Source organism: Heloderma suspectum, chromosome 1, assembly GCF_057233095.1.
Source record: "Heloderma suspectum isolate Gila_16-S chromosome 1, 16-S_ref, whole genome shotgun sequence".
Classification (NCBI taxonomy): domain Eukaryota; kingdom Metazoa; phylum Chordata; class Lepidosauria; order Squamata; family Helodermatidae; genus Heloderma; species Heloderma suspectum.
The window spans coordinates 83,335,404-83,358,795 of NC_139458.1; the positions used below are offsets into that span (position 1 = coordinate 83,335,404).

General features: G+C 39.7%; 1 protein-coding gene across 4 annotated transcripts in view; it reads left to right on the forward strand.

Annotated features, from left to right (window-relative positions):
• PHF21A (PHD finger protein 21A) overlaps positions 1-23,392 on the forward strand; it is a 228,779-nt gene that overhangs the window by 176,671 nt on the left and 28,716 nt on the right. For all 4 annotated transcript variants that reach the window (XM_084850563.1, XM_084850573.1, XM_084850583.1 and 1 more), the window contains exon 6: positions 20,289-20,462. In XM_084850563.1, the coding sequence (XP_084706689.1) occupies positions 20,289-20,462 (174 nt within the window). The remainder of the gene's footprint in view (positions 1-20,288; positions 20,463-23,392) is intronic.

Consider the following 23,392-nt stretch of genomic DNA (forward strand, 5'->3'; position numbering starts at 1 on the left):
TTAGTATTACTTCATGAAAGTACATTCTGTATAATTTATTCGGATTTTTGTCAATTCCCATTGGCAGCAAGTATGTAATGGCTGGTTGGCGTATGCATGTTCTCACTATATGACCTCTAGAACATGCAAATATCACTTGATGTTAATGAGACATTTACTTTTACATCAGCCGATGTTGCTTCAAGCACAGTCCTCTTCAGTTGAGTCAGTTCACACATTCAGCTTCCAATCAGCAACTGATGGAAATCAAGTGATTTATATGCATGTGTGAGCCTGCCCTTAGTGTGCATCTTATCCCTGTGCAGTCCCACAGAGTTCTGGGCCTGCAACAGAGCAACATTTACAGAGCTTCAGAGCAACATTAACAGAGCTAAGGTGGTAACTTTTTTTTGTCTTGAATGCCCACCCCAACTGCCAGAGTGCATGTCCATTAGGGTGGCAGTTAGCTCCTTTCTGACTGCCACAGCAGTATTCGGAATTTTCTTGTCTTTGTGAGCTAAGAGACCCTTTTCTCTTCCCAGGAAGGCTGTATTTAGAACATACAGGTGATAGTCCCTCCAAAAGAAGGATTGAAGACCTATTGTGGGACCAAAAGTCAACACAAACAATGCTAATTACACTGCACACATCAACCTAGTTCGCATAATCAAAACAGCTTGCCACGGTGGGCTGTAGTGTGTGCCGGGTGGGATTTGCATACTCAACGTCCCACCATGGCTTATTGTGTTGTACAAACCCAGAGGTCATGGATTATGTGCCCTCACATAACCCGGCAACAGGTCATGGGAAGAATCAAAGCCACAACAGCAACAGGAAGCAATCCCTTAGTAACTCAGGAGAGGTAAGGGGACATATTCAAATGGAAGGGGGTTGTTAAAGTCCCACTGTTGAGACATGGAAATGTAGCCTCCACAAAACAATCTACCTTTTGGTGGTCTGGCCAACAATATTTTTGAATAGAAACATGTGGAGGCATAAAAGAACAGATCCCATAATTCCCACTCCATAAGGTAGCACACTAACCATAAAAGAACATAGGAAGAAGAGCCCTGCTGGAGTAGACGAAGGGCCTATCTACCCAGCATCCTGCTTTCCACAGTGGTAAATCAGATGCCTCCAGGAAGCCCACAAGCAGGACATGAGGGCAACAGGCTTCTCCCGCTTTGTTCCCCAGCAACTGATATTCAGAGACATGGTGCCTTTGTTCCTGGAGGTAGCAGATAGCCATCACAACCAGTCACCACTGATGGACTTATCATCCATGAACTTGTAATCCTTTTTTAAAACTATCTGAATTGGTGGCTGTCATCAAATCTTGAGGAAGCAAGTTCCATAGTTTAACTATGCACTGTGTGAAGAAGTACTTCTTTATGTCTGTTTTAAATCTCTCACCATTCAGCTTCATTGGATGGTCTTGGCTTCTAGTATTGTGAGTGAAGAAAAACTTCTTTCTATTTTTTCACCCCATGCATTATATTATAAACCTCTATCATGACCCTACTTCCTCACCTTTTTTTCTAAACAAAAAAGCCCCAAGCGTTGCAACCTTTCCACATAGGAGGGCATTCCTGAGAAAGCTTCATGATAGGCAGAAGAGTACCACTAGCTACATTGCTTCTGTCTGTTAAGTAAGGGAGAGTATTTCTAGTGTAGTTCCCCCTATCACAGGAAGTGGGGAACACTCTGTAACTGTGGGTCCACAGCCACCTCTTTTCTTGGTGGTCTTGTGGGGGATGATGGAAGATGTACAGAAGTCATGCGTTGTGGCATGGTCTTCATCTTGTTCACCTGGGGTTCTTTGTCCTTGTAACTCCAGTTATAACAGTGGAGGTGGGATCCATGTTGGATATTTGTGTTTGGAGTTCTGAGGCAGGGTGTTTGTAGGGCAGGGTAGCATCCATGGGCATCAGTGCACCCTCAGATATCTTTCTTGGCACTTGCCAATATGTTCTATCCTTCCTACTTTTAATTCTTTATAGTAACGAAATGTCTTACTTGCAACTGGGATAACTTCAAAGCAAAGTGAGGTCCTCTACCTGCTCTCATCTTCTTTTCCCATGAATGCTTCTGGGCTACATGTGGGGCTCAGAGACATTCTTTGGACATGAAGGTGGCAAGTAGTTGCAGGCTGATGCTTTAATTTGCACTGTGCCTAGGACAGTTTCCCACGTGTCCCCATGGGCCCCAAAAGGTTGCCTATCCCTGCTGTAGGGGCTTCTCAAAAGACAGGTATGTGCCCTTCCTATGTTTGTTGTTAGCACTGGCTGTTTGCACACAGTTCTCTTTTTTCTTGTGTCAACTACTTTTCCCAAGAGCTTCCATCCCCAAAGTTCCCCCTTGTGAGCAGTAAGTTCTTTGGCATGAAGACAGAATAATGTAGCCCTCTGTTACGTGCTAGCACAGTGGTTACACTGGAATAATGCAACATCAGCACAATGGTATCACTATGCCAGCATATCTTTGTGTTCTACTGGGGTAAAGGATTTTAGTAGCATTCCTATCCACTTCTAGCAGAATAACTTGAGAATAGAATTACACTGTTGGTAAATACGGTTATTCTTATGAGTCTCGTATTTGTACACTAGTCTGAGTTTTATTTAAAACTGCCTATTAATACATATTAACTTTTTCTTTAAAAACAAACAAACCCAAACCTCCAGGGGGAAAGTGTTCACATTTGGTATTACAGTGCAACAGCAATTCATGTATGGTGTTGCTCTAAAGTTCAGTATTTTAGCTTTTACAGAGTAGTGCAAACTTTTCTTAATTTGGTTTTGCATTTCAGCACTTGAACATTTGTAAGGTTCTTGTATTGTGGCCCATCTGGGTTACCATAGAAACGAGAGACCTTCATCCTCGTTATTAGAAATGGAATGCAAACAGGGTATCAAAATGATGTGTTTCATGTATGAATGGCAGCCCCTGTGAAGATCCAAATTGAAATATTTGTATTAGTTCTCTCCTGTCAGTAATATTCAAGGAGTATGGCAGCTGCATAGTTTTAACATAATTTTTTTTTAACAAAAAAAATTGTGTTAATAACAGTTACTTTTCTGTGTGTGAATGTAGTTTATAGAGTTGCCTGTTTGTTTTCTTATCAGCTTAGTGTATTCTGAGTAAGCTATTCTGCAAATAAAATGTCGGAGCAAGTTTTACTGTTACAAGTTAAGTGGTTTTAAATAATTTTTACCCATTCCTAGTGTATTCTTTTACATAAAAAGCTTGTTCAGTACTTCTCTTTAACAAGGAGAAGCCTTTTTTTAATGTAATCATTTAGGAGACTATCCATCTGACAGATGTGTTTACAAGATTTTATACAACTTCCCATCCTCTCTATATGACTGTGCATTCAGCAGTATTTCAGGGAATATTAATGCCTGGTCTCCATGACAAAGAGCATCTGAAACTCACCACTAAATGCTGACTGACTCAGCTGCCTTTGTGCCTCAGAGTGAATTGCTAATATAGGCTAAGCAAATGTCTTTCTAAACAACTTGCTCATCAACAAAAAGGCAAGCTCAGCCAGCACAATGTGTGAGGCTAGGAACATTCCTAATTTTGTGTGTCGTGGAGAATCAACTTGGGAAACTTCACATATGATTATTTTCTTAACCAGTGTCACGTATGTGCCGGACAGGCCACGCAACTGCAGTTATACTGCCATTGCAGCATGTCAGATAAGTACATGCCCTGTAGCAACTGATAGTGATCCCTTTGCTGATTTCTGTTAGTCCAAACATGAGGGGAAAGGGCAACTATTGAACAAATCTAGGCGCAGTAGTTCCAGATCCCTGTGAATGACAGGGTTTCTTTTCTATGCTGTACTTCCTGTTTCACTCCTGAGTTTGCAGCTACCATCATTGTGGTATTGCTGTTCCATCCAAAACAGGAAAATCCCAGGTTTGTAGTGGTCTTTTTAATTATGAGTTTAAAGGAGTTTGTGTTCATATTGTTTGTACTAATACTTATATAAGGCATATTTCCATAGTACCATTTTATTTTTAATATCATTATTTTACAGATTCTGACTCTAGACCCTAGAGGCAAAATCTGTAAAATAATATCAAAAAGAGTCTAGGGAATAGTAGAGGAAGTGTTCAGAGGTGCACTTCAAACCATTTTTTCAGACCCAATGCATTTTGAGTCAGATGTCTCTTCCTTAGGGGGCAACTGAAACAGTTTAATGAAGACAGCTAAAGGAATTCTGTATGCTATTTTTTCAGTCACCACTGAAGAAGACCAAAACAACAAAGGGAAATAATCCCTTTGTATAATATTAAAACAGATTTTCATTCAGGTTACTGTTGATTAAAAATAAAACTAAAATATTTAAAATACAGAAAATGTCAACAAATTATTTACAAAATATTCTTATTGTGAGACAAAGTATTTTTTTAAAAAACATTTCTATGCCACTTGATGCTAAAGAAAAATATCAAAGCAGTGTACAAATAAGAAAATACAAACTCCCCACAAGAATAAAAAGGTAAACCATGAAGACCAAGAGGGAATGTTTTATCATTTACAGTGGACTTGTAAAAAAGCTAAAATATTTTGGAAACAAATACAGTCCTTAGCTCAAAGAATATTAAAGACTACTATAGAACTAAATCCAGAAACTTTTTTATTGGGACTAACAGATAAACATGTAAAAGAGAAGGGAGAGAGCCAGTGTGGTATAGTGGCAAGAGTGTTGGACTAGGAGCTGGGAGATCTGGGTTCTAGTCCCCACTCGGCCATGGAAGCTCACTGGGTGACTTTGGGCCAGTCACACACTCTCAGCCCAACCCACCTCACCGGGTTGTTGTTGTGAGGATAAAATGGAGAGGAGGATGATAATGTAAGCCGCCTTGGGTTCCTTGCAAGAGGAAAAAAGGCGGGGTATAAATGCAATAAATAAATAAAGGGGGGAACCTTCTTTCTCTACATGACAACGGCTGCAAGGTTATTGTATGCACAAAGGTGGAAGAATGAAACAATACCAACTGTGAGCGAGTGGATCACGAAAATGATGGAACTGGCAGAGATGGCAGAACTTACTATTATAATTAAAGAAGGGTCAACAACTAAATTTATGTTACATTGGAAACCTTTTATAGAATTTGTACAAGAAATAGAGAAAAATTATATCTGTGTATGTGGATTTTGAACTTTGAGATGGTTGATTCTCTTTTTTCTGTTGTTGTTAAAATTAGGAGAAAGGAGATAATGTCTGTGAACTCAACGTATGATATACAACTAAGATAAGAACTAGAGAATAATAATAATAAGCATTTGCTGTGTAAGGGGAGCCAAAGGTAGATATCTTACAATCTTAAGAGATATTTTAGTGTGTGTGTATTGTTGTTGTGTTTCTGTTGTTGTGTTTTGTTTTTCTTTAAAAAAAATAATAAAAAATATTAAAAAGAATAAAAATATAAAACCCAGAATAAGTCATGCTAAATACAATACTGCAATAATAAATATAATCTGGTGGTAGTGTATGCTGAAAATATCAGTGGTCAGGAAATGCCTGTTGAAACAAATAGGTTTTCAGCATATGATAAAAATAAATAAATTGAAAATATCCTTATTGTGAGACAAAGAGTAATAAATCTAATCACCAGAGTATATGCCAGACAAGCTTTGACCTTGCAGTGATCTTCAGTGGCATAGTGGATTAGCTGCTCCAGAGTAGAATCAGATTCAGGCAGTCTGAAGCAGCTAATCCGCCAAGTGTCACACTGTTATGTCACACTGTAATGTTCCTGACTCTATATTGTTTGCCCCTGAAGAAGAGTAATCAGGCTCAAAATTGGGCCTAAAATGTTTTACATGCACTTGGGCCAGATCTACACCTTTTGTCATATCATTATGATTCCATCATGGTAATGCTATATCCCTCTTGTGCATTTATACTTCATAGGACATACAAGGACATTTGTTGCGGTATTTTGGAAAATGTGGAATAAAAAGCAGGAAACAACACTACAAAAACAGTATATCAAATGTGTAACGTGCCCTGACAGTAATCGGTGCACTTCAATACCACTATAAAGCAGTAGTATAGATCTAGCCTTGGACTTCGCATTCTTGTGCTGGTGCTTTCCCTCATTTCCTGAGGAAAAGAACCAACTCAAGACACATAGGGCACCTGATTCTCTAATAAATACTTGACAGTGCTGTGGCTTTCATTTATTTGTTTAATTTAAAGAATTTTTACCCTACTTTTCAGGCAGAAGGCTCCCAGGGCATCTTACAAACATCAGTAAGGTAGTCCTTACCTAATTTGTTTGGTGTGTGAAAATCCCAGTAGACTAGTTAAGAAGTCATCCTGTTCTAAAAGTGTAAATGGTCTGGTCCCAGGGGTAAGCAACTGGCTGGGGCATATGGGAAGTGTAGTCCAAGACATCTGGAGGTCACCAGTTTGCCTACCCCTGGTAAATTAAGCCAACTGTTGAATTTTTAGAATTAAAAAATGTTTTGTTTAATTTATTTAGTATATTTATATCCTACCCTCCTTCCAAAAAGCACAAGGTGCCATACGTGCCCCCCTCCCCTGTTTTATCCTCTCAACAACTCTGTGAAGTAGGTTACGCTGACAGAGAGTGACTGGCTCATGTATGTGATATGCGTATTTGAAAATAAAGTTTAGGGGAAGCCACCTGCAAGATACAAAATAATGATGAATGCTATAAGACTAGTAAAACGTTGGTCACCATTACAGATGGGGTGTCTTTGGTGGGGGAGTAGTTTGTTGTTATAGAAATATGGTGTGCACAAACTGGGCTACTCGGTGTCAAGGATAGAGGGCAGGTATCACTATTTAGTTTTAATTTATTTTAAAACATAAATGTTGTCCCTTAGTTTAAAAAATTGCTCAGAGTGGCTAACATTGAAACAGTACAGTATAATAAAACACAAATATTAAAATCACACCACAGTAAAAATCTAGAGGAGCCAATAAAACTATGAATAAAAAAAAAGCTTCCAGTAATGTGTTGGAAGTCTGGCCAAAAGAAAGGTTCTGCCTGGTGTCAGAAAGACATATTTGGCAGCAGTCAGCCCTCCCTGAGGTGGGCATTCCATGTGCCCCTTTCTCCAGTCACCATCTGCCTAACCGGCAGAATGCAGGAGGTCTAAGAGAAGGGCCTCCAATAACTATTATAAGGCTTGGGGCAGGCTCGTGTGAGAGAAGACAGCCCTTTAAGGTACCTGGGTTTCAGCCAGCTAGAATTTTGCATGCGTTCCCATTGTCCTGAGGGCAACAATTTTCCCATAAGAATGAATTGCAGCTGTTTACTTATATGGGAGAAATGTAAGGGGTGCACTTGGGAACATCATTTGGATGTAGGCTGATCTGCTAACTGCCCTTGGGCAACCCCAGCCTTTGAGAACTGAGCCTGCTCCTACCCACACTGTTCTGCCTCCACCTCCACAGGCAGCACCATCCTAGGTTCCTGTTGTGGGACGAGGTATGTTACTGTGAGAGCAAGTTGGGAATTTTTTAAAAAGTATTTAAAACAGCAACAGACGGGCAATAGGGGTAACCAGCTTAATATGTCGTAAGATATTCTACCACTTGCTTGCTTGGCCTACTAAAGTGTGTGTCAGGGGTGTGCCCAGGTGGTTAGATAGCTGTCTATTAGTAAACTGCCTGGTGACGTTGAGAGTGGAAGGGATTTTCCCTGAACGATAAGAGTTAGTTTCATGGCTAGAGTCTTCTTTTAAAGGGACTGCTTGTCTTTCCTGCTCCCCCCACCCCCGATTAAAGATTTCACAATTCCAAGGGCTGTTTATGTGCTTAAAGATTAAATGCTTTCCATTTTTGTGAGATATTTGGGGTTTTAAACTTTTTTCACTTTATATTTTGAGGTGTGTGTGTTTCCTTTACAAGAAAGTGTATGCTGATCCCTCTGAAGTGATGTTTGTTAGAGTTTTGTGTGATGAAGGGGTGTGTGTGTATACACAATATTTATTTTAATTTGTTAAAGTAAACAAATTAAAATAGTCCTCTGTCTCTAACCTTTTAGAGTTGCTTGTGAGTGTCAACAAACATTTGGAATGGGATGATCCCATAGATATTGTTTACTTTTGACAAAGTCCGCCACTGAAGACTCCTAAGTAAGCTTCACAATCATGGGATGAGAGGAGAGGTCGTCTTACAGATCGGTAACTGGTTAAAGAACTCGTTAAAGAGTAAGACTAAATGGTCTGTTCTCAGAATGGAGGGATGGTAACCAGTGGGGTTCCCCAAGGATCTGTATTCAAACTGCTGCTTTTTAACTTGTTCAGAAATGATCTGGAGTTAAGGTTGAGCAGTGAAGTGGCCAAACGGATATCTCTAAACTGGGAGAACGAGCATTAAAATGGCAAATGCAGTTCAGTGTCAACAAGTATAACGTGATCCACATTGGGACAAAAAATCCTAACCATGTATGCTCTGGGATCTGCGCTGGCAGTGGCTGACCAAGAAAGAGATCTTGGGGTTGTGGTGGATAGCTCATATGAAAATGTCAGCCTGGCGTGCGGCTGCTGTGAAAAAGACAAATTCCATGTTGGACATAAGTAGAAAAAGAGCTGAAAATAAAACTGCCAATATAGTAATTCTCTTATATGAATCTGTTGTGTGACCACACTTGGAATACAATTCTGGTCGCTTTACCTCAAAAAAGATACTGTAGAGCTGGAAAAAGTGCAAAAAGGGCAACTAAAATGATCAAGGTGCTGGAGCAACTCTCCTTTGACTAAAGGTTGCAACATTTGGGGCTGTTTAGCTTAGAGAAAAGACGAGTAAGGGGGGATATGATAGAGGTGTATAAAATTATACATGGTATGGAAAAAGTGGGTTGGGAGAAGTTTCTATCACTTTCTCATAAAAAAACTGGGGTCTGGGGTCATCCGTAAAACTGAGTAGTGAGAGATTCAGGACTGGTAAAACAAAGTACTTCCTTATTTAGTGCATTGTTAAACTATGGAATTTGTTATCACAAGATGTAGTGATGACCACTAACTTGATGAGTTTAAAAGGGAATTAGACAAATCATGGAGGATTAGGCAATCAATGTCTGCTAGTCATGATGGCTATATATTACCTCCAGTGTCAGAGGCAGTATGCTCCTGTGTGCCAGTTGCTGGGGAACTTGAGGTGGAGGCTGCTGTTGCACTCACGTGTTGTTTGTGGGCTTGCCCTTGGGGCATCTGGTTGGCCACTGTGAACAGAATGCTGGGCTATATAGCCTTTGGTTTGATTCAGCATGACTCTTCTTAAGTTCTTCATTTTGGGGGAGTGCTCAGATTTTTTTCTTATTTTATAGGCGTTGTGCACATATGTGTACAATAGACAACCCATTTAAGAAATGAATAGGGAAGTGCCTTAAAAAATTACTTACATATCTGGAAACGAACACAAACATAATTATCACTAAGAGTTAAGTTTTTAAATTGTGGAAACAGAATTAACCATCGGTTCAAGTTAACAAAGAACCAAGAGCTAGTGTTAAAACACCTGAGCAATGCATGGGAATTGGTAGGACCAAAGTCTTCTCTTCACCCTTTAGCAACAGAATGAAATGGTAACTGGCAGCGGAGCACAACAACCACAGACTACTACAACACCAGCCTAGGTCTTATGTATTGTTGTAGTTTAGCATGCATATAATAAATGGGGAAGTTTGCCCACATTTCTCATGTGGTAAATTAGTGATCTGTATTCATCCAAATGATGCAACATTTTGTATTTTTAAAACATTCAGGTTGTATTCTGGATTACTTTGCTCCAAATCCTAGTTTCTCTTCATTTGTTCCACTCAAAGCTGCGTAAAGAGTGACCAGCAGCACCTCATTATTGTAGACACACAAGCATCAAGGAAAATAGCATTCCTGGCACAAAGCTAAAAACGTACGGAGGATACATTATTCATTGAACCAACTTTAAGAATAGACTGTTATTGTCCTCATTTTGAAAAGGATATAGATATATCTATTGCTACTTGCTAACCAGTTTATTTTTATTTATACATTTTTACTGGAAAGAAAAGAAGGGAGATGTTTTGTTTTTTAAGGGGTCTTTGTTTTTAATATTCTGGATGAACAGTTATCTATAACGTGATCTAGTTCACTGCTACTTTCTTGAATATATTGCTCTGATTGTTTATATATTGAACATTCTTCTATTGGGAAGCTTCCACAATTACGGGAGAGCAGAGTCAATTTGCATTTCAATATGAGGAATAATTTCTTGGTTTTTTAAATCAGTATTTTTTGTTTGTTTACTTGAAGCTTTATGGAAAGGGAGAGAGAGAGAGGGCTGGTCACAAGTCTTGTCTAATTGAGCTGAGCGTTTTTACTGTTAAGTAACAGAACTGTGTTTGGCTTATGCTTATGTCTGCAATATTAAAGTGTTCCTTTTTGTTACACTTGCTGGTCTTGCAGACTCCATAGAGCCTTATCAGACATGGACAGTTGGTGCTGTTGGTATGAAAGCACAAGGGAACTCTCATGTAGAAGGTTAATGGAGTGTAATTATAAAGAAAAATGAACTGTTCACCCGCTCTATCTCACTATACCTGCTCTGAGAGTGACAAGTACTTGATCTTTTATAAACCCTAGAGCAGAGGTTCCAACAGTCTAAAATTATGACAGTGTGACTGTCAAACAAACATACTGTGAGTTATGTGTGAACTTGATAGGAAAGTTTTCATTTTACAGATGGCATTCCAGGGAAAGGTCTTGTAAAATATAGTTCTTCTAGGATTTCCCCCCTCTTCCCTATTCTGCTTTCTTTAAAGGAGCTTTTCATTTCTTGGTAAATGTTGGTGTTCAAAGGTTTGTTTGTTTTTTCCTGTAGTGTCCATCAAATGACAAAGAACATTAAAATCCATGCTGCTGCTTCAAATCGGTGTTGTCATGATACTATCGTTCCTGCTGGGAATAAAGCAGTTGGCTCCTTTAAGACACCTTGCCCAAATGACCTTGTAGATAAGGTTTCAGCAGACACAGATATGGTGACAATAGTGTCACCCTTCAGGTGCTAAATGAAGGTTGCCTTGGGTCTGTCTGTCATTTGCGCAAATGTACAACACTGGATAGAATGCGATTTTTAATTATAGAGCTGGAAGGAGCTAGAAGGTAGTTGAGACCCAACCCACTAAGGCAGTGGCCTGGTAATCAGCAAGCACTAATAAGCCACGGTTTGCTTGCTGTGCGTGCCGGTCACATGTGGGGGATTTGCATAATTACCATTGGCAGCGTGACTTGTTGTGTCATGCGAACCTGGTCAGGGTGGCTTTTTGCTGTGGGTAACAAGCCTCCCAGAACCCATGGGCCACTGTAGGATTCTGTGTGGCTTCTTACCCATGGCAACAAGCCACCCTGGCCAGGTTCACATAACACGACAAGCTATGCTGTCTGTGGTAATTTTGCAAATCCTAACAAGCCACCATGACTTGTTAACTTCCTGCTGATCATGCAGACCTGATCAGTTTCTCAATATGGTAGTTTCCTACAGATAAACCCCAATGATCTAGATTACAGCGGGTGAGTTTGCAGATCACACTAAGCCACCCTGAGAATACACCATGCTGTTTGGGTGGCTTATCCATTACTCCTGACAGACGATGGTCTGCTTCGCGGCTTGCTGTGGCTTGTTTTTCCTTCATTTCTTCCTAGTCCTCCTGGCTCCTGCCAGCATGTATCCAGGGGCCTTTGTGGCAAAAATCCTTGTTTCCTCATTCCCTGCATCAGGTCCGTTTCTGTAACTGTTCCTCTAGGGTTGCTGGCTCACAAGGGAAAGTACCCTTGCATGCACGTGCAAGCACACACACATCAGATCGCCAAAGGGATTTAAGTTTCTGAGTCCTTATGAATGCAGGAATGTGTTCAGAAACCTTTAAATTTCTTTTTGTATTTTAGGGGTCTTGCGCAAGTGCACAGGACTGTAAGACTGCCTGTCTGCTATTGAGCCCAGCATAGCCATATCCCTCTCTTGTCTACTTCAGCGTCCACTTCAATGCTTCCCAAGCGAAACGCCCCCCCCCCCATTAGTTCACAAAAAGGAAATAATTTTCTGAGCCCTTGTGAAGTGTTCGCAAATTTTTTCAGGGTCTTATGCAAGTGTGCAAGACCATTTGTCAGCTGTTTAACCAAGCATACCAATATCCCCCTCCTGTCAATTTCATCCTCCACATGGGCTTGCCTTGCTAGCAAACACCTTTTATTTAAAAAGGCTGTTTTATGTTCTACTGAAATAGTAACACCCACCCCTAAAGCTCTTTCTCTCCTGCAGCTGCCAGCTGCTTTTGGCTCCCCCGCCCCCTTTTGTGCTTGTCACTTCCCTCCACAGGTCTCCACTGCTAGCTGTCAGATGTACATGAAGACTACAGAGCAGCAGGGTTGATTTGATTTAAATCAAATTGATTTAAATCATGATTTAAATTGCTTCTCTGAAGGATTCAATTTTAATGATTTAAATCACAGTTTAAATGACTAGTGAAGAAGATTCTATTTAATCATCATTTTTAGAAGAAGTATAAAGTTTTATCTTTATACTTCTTCTAATTTTTTATCTTTGCTGTTTTAAAACTGTATTTTAAACTCCTGTACTGCTGCTAGGTTTTATTGTGGTTGTATTGTTATATTGTGGTTTTAATGTTCTATATATTTTAAATTGTTTTATTGTGTGTTGTTTGGTTTTAGTTTTTGTGAACCGCCCAGAGACCTTCGGCTATTGGGCGGTATAGAAATAAATAAATAAATAAATATGTTATTTATTGTTTATTGCATTTATATCCCGCCTTTTTTCCTCTTGCAAGGAACTCAAGGTGGCTATTATTGTTTAATATTATTGTTCAATATAGCCTTAATAAATATTCAGAGATGTAGATTTCATTAGAAGGTAGGTACACACTAAACAATTATTCTGAATTGTTTTCAGATTAGTTTTCATCAGAAAATGAGATGATAATTGGTCATTTTGGTACTAAAGCAGAATGAACTTGTGAAGTCATTCAGGGAATGAACTAGCTCCAACTGTTCAATTAATCATGATATTTTTGTCACGATGTGCCAAAATCACCACCACCAAACAGGCTCTTAAATTGTGCTGATAAGATTGTTTATTCTTCTGGTTAGTTTTCTTCTTCAACAAACAACAACATTAACAAAACGCGCATATGGATTTTTTCAGCAGAACTTTCCTCAGGAGTCAGGACTGCATGAGTATGTTCTGTTCACTTTTGCTTTCATTTTCTGACCCCCCCCCAATCCATTGCATTTATATCCAGACTCCTCCTCCATGTTCAGATCTACTCCATTTCCCCAAATTCTGTATTCATTGACCTTCTCTATCTTTGCACTTAGAGAGAGGCAGGGCCGCGAAAGAGAGAGGGGGAGCACGAGAGCGTGCCCTTCTGTAGACCACCTGCAGTGCAGAATAGGACTGATCAGGTTATCTCCCATCTCCATAAACTGCTGTTAACTTATTCGTATAATATTTTTTGAAGTTGTATAATTAGTATTCATGATGATATCATTGACCTAGACTCTTTTTTTACTAATTGTTTTAAGAAAATTTCAAAATCTGATTTTTAAAAAATCTGATTTGAATTTTAAAAATCCAATTTTTTTATTTTAAAAAAATCATTGATTTTTATCTACCCCGCAGAGCAGTGAGCGGGATCACTAATACACAAATTTAGGCAAAACAGGGACTGAGTGGAGAAACATATGCAAATTTAAACATAGACAAGTGAGGCAGTTCACTAAAAATACGCAGATTTCATGGCAGAGCAGTTAAACTGAGGGGGAAAATATGCAAAATTCCTAGCAGCGGACATTCACTCTTGCACACTTACGCAGGGCTGGGAAATTTTTTGCAAATGCATTCGGGACACTCTCTGGTGTCCTTCCTTCAAGATTTCTATGGAAAAAAATCCATCCGGAGGCAATGGACGCTGAGAAGGGATGAGGGAGAGTGGCAGCAGCAGTAGTGAGATTGTGAGGAGTGACAAGGGTTTTCACCACTCTTGCCAGGTGGCTCTTTAGCCATTCTGACAACTTACAATAAAATCATCCCACCGGGTTTGGACGTCACAACAAGGCACCCTGAACAACCCTGCTATAAGCCGTAGATTCTCAGGGTGGCTTGTTTGTGAAAAACAACCCATGATGGAAAAACTGGTCTGGGTTCAGTCGTCATACTAATCCACCCTGCAACCACCCACGATAACAACCCATCATATTAGTAAACTGTCTTGCAACCCTTTTTTCCTCCCTAAGACAAACAGCCAACATATTTTTTTGTTGTTCTTTCACCATTATGTAAATCACTGTTGTGATTTATTTCAGCTATCTCAGACAGAGGTGACCATAACTAGGCACAGTATTCCACATGAAGTGTAATCAGAGTGTACTTGTGCAATAACTTTAATTCTCCCCCCCCCCCCGCCCCTTACTGGACGTGCTCTCTCAGGTAGAATAAGTGTGGTAGAGTTTCAAATAATTAGCATGCAAGTCAGAAGGAGCCTTAGTGTACAAGTTCTAGCCATTTCAAATTGAGATTTCACTAATTTCCAAGCAGTTTGTTTTGTAAATCTATACTAAACATTTTGTGGCAATATTACTCTCTTCTGAATTAAGTTGTATAATATTAAAAAGTCAAACTTTAAATCAAGTTCTTGTTGACACTAAACTCATATAGAGCTTTTTGAGCTTGGATAATGGCTCAAATTTGGAGTAATTTCATGTGGACATTGTGACTTTGTCCAAAATGCAAGGCAATTTGTTATACCAGATCTGTTGGACAGGTCATGGATGCGGCACTCAGGACAATAATTTGGTAAATCTATGGGGATCTATGTCAGGATATATAGGAACCTAAGATTTTCCATTATTGATGCTGTTCAGTGGTGAGAAATTACACTAATTTGAAGGGTAGATTTATAGAATAGTTCACGTCTTTAACAGCCAATCTCTACTCCACTCTCACTTTTAAAGAAAAAACTGCTTACTTTGGAAATCCATCATTGGTATTTTCAGTAACTATTATTCAATTCTACTTAAACCTTTTTTGTTTTTATACAAACAACCCAAGTTAACCCAAGAACAAACGATGAGTTAACTTGGGTTGTTTAACCCACAAACAAGCCCAAGTGCATGCGTTTGGATGTCACAGAAACAACCTACACATGCTGCATTCATAGGTTGTTGCTGGAAACCAGAAGCAGCTCAAACATGGCTTGCATCCTTACAACTCTGAAAGCTGCTGCCATTATGTCCGAACATGGTCATCGAGAGGCAGCACAGTGCACATGCATAATGGCACGTGTGAGTTTGCTGTATTCATACAGGAGAAAGATATCAGTTGCACAGGATTCTATGGCTTGCTTACAATTATATGTCTCCCATGGCTTTCCTCTCTCAATATTGAGGTTTACATTTTGATACAGTTTAATTCAGACATTTAAGAAATTAAATATAATCAACATTTACTAAACTCCTTAATAACTGTAGTTTTTGTATGTTATTTTTATTCGTGCATGTTAAAGAGTGGCATGTTGTTTTAAAGACTCACTTCAGGGAGTATTCTGGAGAAACCTTATTAAAGTCTGCATGGCACATATCTGGCTGAAAACCTGTGACATCTAAAAATAAATAAAAATAAATCAATTGTAGTGCTGATAGATATTTGTAGTCCATATAATTTGATGCATGCAGCGTGGGAAACAGTCTTTCTTGGCTCCAAAGGGAACTGAATCTAAAGATGTTAGTGTCCCTTGATGCAATCCGGCTTGAATTGTTCATGAAATACAAGTATTAAGAACATAGGAAGAGCCCTGCTGGATCAGACTGAAGGCCTAGCTAGTCCAGGATTCTGTTCCCACCATGGCCAGCCTGATGCCCGTTGGAAAGCCCGTAAGCAGGACATGAGCATTATAGGACCCTCCCACTCATATAACTGAGCAACTGGAAGTCAGAGGCATACTTGTCTCCAGTACTGGTGGTAATATATAACCATCATGACTAGTAACCATTGATAGCCTTATCCTCCATGAATTTGTCTAATCCCCCTTTCAAGCCATCCAGTTATAGTTGTTCCCTCCAAATATGAGGATTGTTGATGTCTACTTTGAAAAACAACAATGTATGTTAAAGGCTCTGTGAACCTTTTTTGTAAATACATATTGATGAGGCCTAATGATCAAGAGGCTGTCAAGGTAATAAAGAGCCTAAAAACTATACTCGATAATGGTTTTTGAAGTTGGCTATATGAACTATGGGTAGTCATGGTAGAATACATTGAGCAAAGTATATTAATATGAATGTATTTTTTCAAAGATGGAGATTATCTTCTGTTTGTGTGTGTGCGTGCGCATGTGTGCGCGTGTACATGTGTGCTCTGCAGTAAGAGCTGAGCACCAGGGACTGGTTACTTGATGTTGCTTGCTTTGAGCCCTGGAACCTTCTGGGTCTAAGGCAAATGGCAGTGCTTATGGTGCTGCATCTAACAGGAACAGCCAAGTCAGCAGGGATGGTTTCTCTGCTGCTTCTTGCATTTGAATCTCGGCCAAAGTCGAGATGGTTTCTCACTATCCTCCACCCTCCAAAGGGGCATAAGAGAGCACATTGTGCGTGCAGTCAGCCTCGCAATACAACATAGCACCATGTGGCTTTGTTAAGTCACCTTTTCTTCCCTAAAAGGTAACCATTATGGTGCTAATTTCTTGAGGGGTAGCATGTTAGTCTGTTGCAGCAAAACTAACAAAACTTCTTGTGGCACCTTGAAGACCAACAAATGTACTTTGGGATAAGCTTTACCTTGTTATGCTATGCTTCTAGATCTTCAGACCTGGTAACCAAGGGACAGTTGCTACTTGCTGTAGTACATTTTCTGCGTTTAACATGAGCTTGTAATTATGTTTTCTTCCTTCCCCAGCTTGGTGCCCTCCAAATGTTTTGGACTACAACTCCTAGCATTCCTGATCATTGGCCATGCTGGCTAGGGTTGATGGGAATTAAAGTGGCACCAGCTTCGGGAAGGCTGGCATACAGGAATGAAAGAATTGCAAGGACTTTAGATAACGAAACTTAGTAGGAAAATGTACCTAGATAGACCAGGAACTGTTGACTAGATCTTGCAGTGTCTTTACATCCAGTAGCACAAACTGTTGTGTTCATAAGCAGAAAAGCAAATACAATCCTGGCAGCATGTTTCTCAAGAGTACAGTGAAGAGAAGCAAGTAACCTGGGCTCAAAGAAATTTTAAAATTAAATAATACAAGTTATCTGTGGAGAAAATGAGTGTATACTTGCCATATGCATAAGAAGCGTGTGACATTGGTGGTCAGTTACAAGGCCCCCAAATCACTCAAATTTCAGAAGCTTATAATATGGTTGTTTAATTGCCTTATTAGTCCCTGTGAGCACTCCTCTCCCTAGCCTGATCTGATGTCGAAGTTGGACTGCACTTTGACCCCACTATGATGCCATTGGCTTAGTTGCTCTGATGGTACAATGGCAGTTGGAGGTGGTGCCATGATCTGATGTAATGATGGTCATAGGCCTTGGTGCCTCCAAATATTGGGAATGCTGCTGGTTCAGCGATCCTGGCATGCCACTGTTACTGACAGAACACACAGCCTGGTGGATCAAAGAGTGGAGCCTGCAGAAGCTCTGCTAATCTCAGGTGCACAGCTATTGCATGTGCTCATAAGTCCTCAGCTGCCAGGCAATGCCATCTGTACATAATATTAGGCCATCTCCAATCAATACCATGCAGATTGCAACTATGGCACAATCAGAAAGCAGGAGGTAACCTAAGTACAGAGCAAACACCCAAAGAAGTGAGTCAAGTTGCACATCGATATGTATTACATGAGTGAGGAATTAGTGTTTTGAAGACATTTTTAGGGAAACACAGTACCAAACCTGAGATATAACAACACACACAGCTTTATTTCTCATACAGCTAGACAGAAGGGTTCAGACAGCCATACTTATTCATTCTGCATTCTCTTTCTTTCCCTGAATATCAGAGCCCTGCTTTTAAGCTTCCCATGGGCAGTTTTCTCCCTCCCTTTCCTCCTCCTCTTAGAAGTGTTTAGTTTTGCAACTCTAAAACATAAAAACATGGATAGTTCCTTTAAGTTTTTTTTTTTTTAATAAATTGGAGACAGTAGGAAGTATTCCTGCCAAGCAGCTTTTCATCCTTTACAAAAGGCCAGCATAGATGTGCGGAGAAACAACTTCTCTCTCTCTTATTGTCTGCTCTGTGTGTCAGTAGGCAACTATTTAATAGTTCTGTAAAAACTAATGAAAGTTTTCAGGTATTTCATTTCTATTTTTCTCTGCAGCTTTCCTGGGCTTTATTTCAGGGCCTGGGAGAGGAAGAATTGTGAATGTGATTGTGACTCACTTAACTCCTACACTCTCTAATTCCTGTTATGATTGGCTCTTGCTTTTTATTGCAGCCTGGCTTGGAAGTACTCAAGCTTAGCTTCCCCTTCTTTCCCTGCTGTTCTGTTTTGTGGTAAAGGACATGGAGCAAATAAATTCTAGCACTTTGCTACTGGCTTCCTTGAACTAGGGAACCGGTAGAAAATCACCCTTATCCCTGAACTTCAGAAGTTACAGCTATAGAAAAGGGAAACACCATGCCTGATTTTGTTGGGTACAGTAATATAGTCTCCTGTGCTGTTAATAGGTGGAGTTATTGTTTGGCAGGTGTAACTGGTTTCTGTTCTATTATTTCCTCTATGTTTTTCTGCTTTCTGGAAATGTTCCTTCTGTTCCTGTCTCTGCTTGCTGACATAGCATTTTAAATAGCTTGATAACACAGTTGATGTTTCAGAAAGCAACCATAAATGACTGATCAATGGTTGAATGCATAAATAAAAGAAAATATGGAGTAGATTTCTTTGCTTGCTGTCAGACCTCTGTGTTCTAATTTTCACATATAGGTTTTCAGATAAACTAAAGGAATACATTTAACTAGTGCATGGTTCCATAAAATATAAATAAGGCTTTTAAATTGCCATTTGCCTAGTTGCCTGATAAGAATCATCTGCAGGTAACCAGGCAAGGAAGCTTTTGTAAAATGGAGGAGACATGCTTTTGTAATTTCAAGCCACTGCTCTGCCACAACTGACCAACATAAGCATTTGTGGACAGGTGGGCTGGTAAAGTGAGCTAGTAACTTCATGGTCTTACTTACAATAAGCAGTCGTTTTGGAAGACCAAGTGCCTAGAAAGGTAAGGATCCATAGAGTTCTGGAACAGGTGACAGAAGTCTGGAATGTACACCACTGTAGTTTGTGGGTGATAAGAACCTGATAGAAGAACAGACTGAGAGGACCCTGTCTGAGCAGCTTTAATAATTGACCTTTGAAAGAGTAGCAGGAGGGGACATCCAAAGGGCCTGAAACAGATTCTGCTAAAGGCAAAGGACAGACCTACAATTCATAAGATTCAGATGAAGTCATAGTCCAGGATTATTGCTGGTTGAAACACTAAACTGGCTGCTTTAGAGGCTGGGATTGAAAGTCTGGTGGAAAGTTTGAACTGTGAATGTCCTAGCTATACCCCAGATCCTAGGCTGAACCGTGAAGGAGCAGTAGTCTATGGGGGGGAATCTTCATTTAAATGAATCTAACTTCTGATTTGAGTGCTATATTATTCTTACTTGTATTTGTTGGTTGTTGGATTTTGCCATTTGCAAAAATTGACTTTGCTTTCTGATGTGATGTGTGCAGTGTTGGAATTTTAAAGCTTTTAAGATAGATTATATTTGCTTGTTTGCTTTAAAGATTCTAAACTGCTTTTTAATCTTCTATAGACAGGGGCAAAGTAGCTTGAAGCACTTGAGCCAAATAGGCCACCCTAATTTTTAGATTTATTTTGTTGATTTCAAACACAATGCAGTCCATGACCTTACTCTTAGGAACCCTTGAAGTTTCTGAATGCACACTATGCAGCTTATTAAGCAGCAGCTCTTGCTGCTTAAAGCACTTGCTGGTTTGAGAGAGCTTAATGATCTTATAGATGTATGTAACTGTGATGGCATAGGGAATTGCTCTACATGTACATGTATTTACATGTATGACATCTTGTTCGAAGGACATGTTCATTCTGCCATGTAGCCTGTCACTTACACGCCTGTTATTATAGCCACTGCTATATCAGGCATAAAGGTCAGTGGGCCAACCCAAGGTTAATTCATTAAAATCCAAACATTGAACAGATTTTTTTAACTGAACCTTCATGTGTTGCAACATAAATAATGTCATTTGTGTGTGTGTGTGTTCCTTTGCTAGAAAAGAGTAGTTGAACAGCTACGGAAGAATTTGATGGTAAAGCAGGAACAGCCAGATAGCAAGTTTCAAATACAACCATTGGCACAGTCAGAAAATAAAATACAAACGCCACAGCCACTACAGCTACAGCAGCAGCAGACCACTGCACCCACTCCAAACCTGCTTGGATCACAGGTAAAGTGTTTGAAGATGTTACCCTGATATTCAAAATGTATTCCTTACCTAGAATGAAATCTGTCAGCATATCAAGAACATAACATAAAATCAGTGTTAAGCTATTTTGATGTAGTATAATGATCTAGTGCACACTTAATAAGGAGTAAGCCATGTTGAGCTCAGTAGTACTTACTTCTAAATGAACATTTGTAGGACTGGGCTGCAGAGCTATCAGTAATCTTTAAGTGAAACAAAAGCACTTAATAATCTTGTATTTTAGCATGTGTCACTTTCTTCTCTCCATCTCTTTCACTTCCCCTTTAATGAAAGCTAAAAGTAAATTGCTGGTTGTGAAGTAGCAATATTGTGGGCTTACTTGAATCATACATACTTTACTTAGAAACAAAAAAGTTTATTAAGACCCATATAGTCCACTGATGTGCTTTGAATTTTCAAAGTGTGCATATTCAGGATCTCTTAAAAGTTAAGGCAAAACTAATTTCTGTTAAGTGATCCTGAGTATGCACTCTTGCTTAAGAAGAGAAAAAGTGCCTTGCTGGGTCAGAATAAGGTCCATGTAGTCCAGCATTCTTGGCAAGAATTCTGGTAGCCAGTAGGCACTTGGTGGTTCACCAGAAATTAGTTGTTGAGCCACTGTGTATTGCAGCCTATCTTCCACTGACCCCCAACTTAAAAAAAAAAACCCATCATCAAAATAGATTGGTCCACTACGTTAAAGTCAACTTTTGTGCTTACATCAGATACTAATATATGCACTGAAGGGAGATGACAATCCTCAGAATACAGCACTTTCCACAATACCTTTTCCATTAGACATAAGGAAGCAAGTTTTGAACAAATATTTTTTGTCTGTCTTACACTGTGAGCTGATATTTCATGTCAAGTTTTCTTTTGGGCCTACCATTTAAACAGAAAAAAATATTACATTCAGTTGACACAAATATTCAGTCATTCACCTGGAAGGTACGCTTCACTGCACGGTAATGTGGAGTTGCATTCAGCTTCTATTTTTTGTAGAAGTGATTTCCACCTTGCCTACCTGCCATAGTTGTTAACCAGGGTGCCGTAATGGTCAATTCAATCTTGGTTCAATTCAGTTTATTTGTTTCAGCCATTGGCCATTAAAAATAAAATACCAGAAATAATGATATAAAACCTATCAGGCTGTAAACAAAGAAACACACACAAATGAGCTCCACAAAAGAGCAATGGAAAAGGTGCAGAAAAGTGTAACCAAAATAAAGGGGCTAGCGCAGGTCCATTGTAAGGAAAGGTTACAACATTTGGCGCTTTTTAGCTTAGAAAAAAAGACGCGTGAGGGGAGACATGATGGAGGTGTATAAAATTATGCGTAGTACAGAAAAAGTGGATATGTCATAATATTAGAACCCGGGGTCATCCTATGAGGTTGAATGGTGGGAGATGCAGGACAAATAAAAGGAAGTTACTTCTTCACACTGCACATAAATTATGTAATTCGTTGCCAAGATAGAGTGGAATCCACCAACTTGGACAGCCTTGGACTTGACTGCCTCCTCCTTATTACTTTGATCAGGGAGTGCCCAGAGATTGGAGGAAGGTAGGCTTAGGCGCTGTTTACTGCTGTTTCTTACCAGAAGAGCATAAGCTTTCATCTAGAGCACTTAAGACAGTGCTTCAGTGAGAATTATTGTTGTCCTTTAAGCAATCATGGAGGCAGCCACTAAACTGAACCTTTGGCCTGTGAACAGTTGGGAGTTTTCTCCTTATGGTCCTTTGAGACACTGGGAGCAGAACTAAATGCAAGAAGGGACTGTTGCTCTAAACATCAGAAACATCCAGTACAACTTGCTCTGAGTCCAGAAATTATTAGACTGTGTGTTTTCCTGCCACAAGCAGCCAGTGATGTGAGTCAGGGAAATGCACAGTGTGGTGGCATCAGGACATGTGTACAAGATGTTACCGAAAGGGAGGAAGTACTTGATAGGATGCTTCTGGTTTTGGCACATTAGTACACTTTGTTCCGCCCATGGAGATTTCACTTAAGGAGGGGCATAGCTCAGTGGTAGAGCACACACTTTGCATACAGAAGATGCAGTCCTAGGCATCTCCAGGTAGGGATGGAAAGGGCCCCTACTTGAAAAACCGAGGAGCCACTGCCAGCTGGGCCAGTGGTCTGACTCGGTGTAAGGCAGCTTCATGTGTTCACTTAAGGTTGTGCAACGTGCATTGGCCCTTTGGAGGTCAGCATATCAGTGCACCATTACTATTGAAGCATTCACATATTCCACAAAGGGGGAAAAGGTGGTGATTTGCCTGCTATGAATGTCTTATGATCAAGTTGTGTTTAAACATATGGTATTACAGAAGAATGTGCAGAATACTTATTAATTTACAAGGCTCTACTTTGTATGGGGATCTTTCACCTGGAAATAGATATTCTGTTGGTTAGGGCCACTTCAGATATTGTGTGTTTTAACTTCAAATTTGTCAGACTGTTAAAATTAATATGCTATTTAGAGGCATTTACACAAATTAATAAAATACTTGAGAGGGCAATGTGTGCAGTAATAAACATTTTAGAACATTTATGGGTAGATTGTGAATAATTTTTATATGATTGGCATCCGCTTTTGTCAAGAGTTTTGACTGCAAAAGCAATTTCATGCTAATCTCTGTATTCTATGCTGTGTACTTTGAGATTAACTTCCAGGTCATTTGCTCGGTTGTACAAAGTTATGTTCAAAGCTAAAGAGCCCTCTAGCGAAACTTCCTTGAAATTGCTACCATTCTTTTCCTCACTAACATCCAGTTAAGGTGATTCTTAGAAAGGTGACCTGGGATTAGGGCTTTAACATTATCTATGGTTAGTTTCAACAATCCAGCCTCATAACCCATAGTTAACAATAGTTAATGTTAACCACATTTTTTCATTCCAGACAGCATGA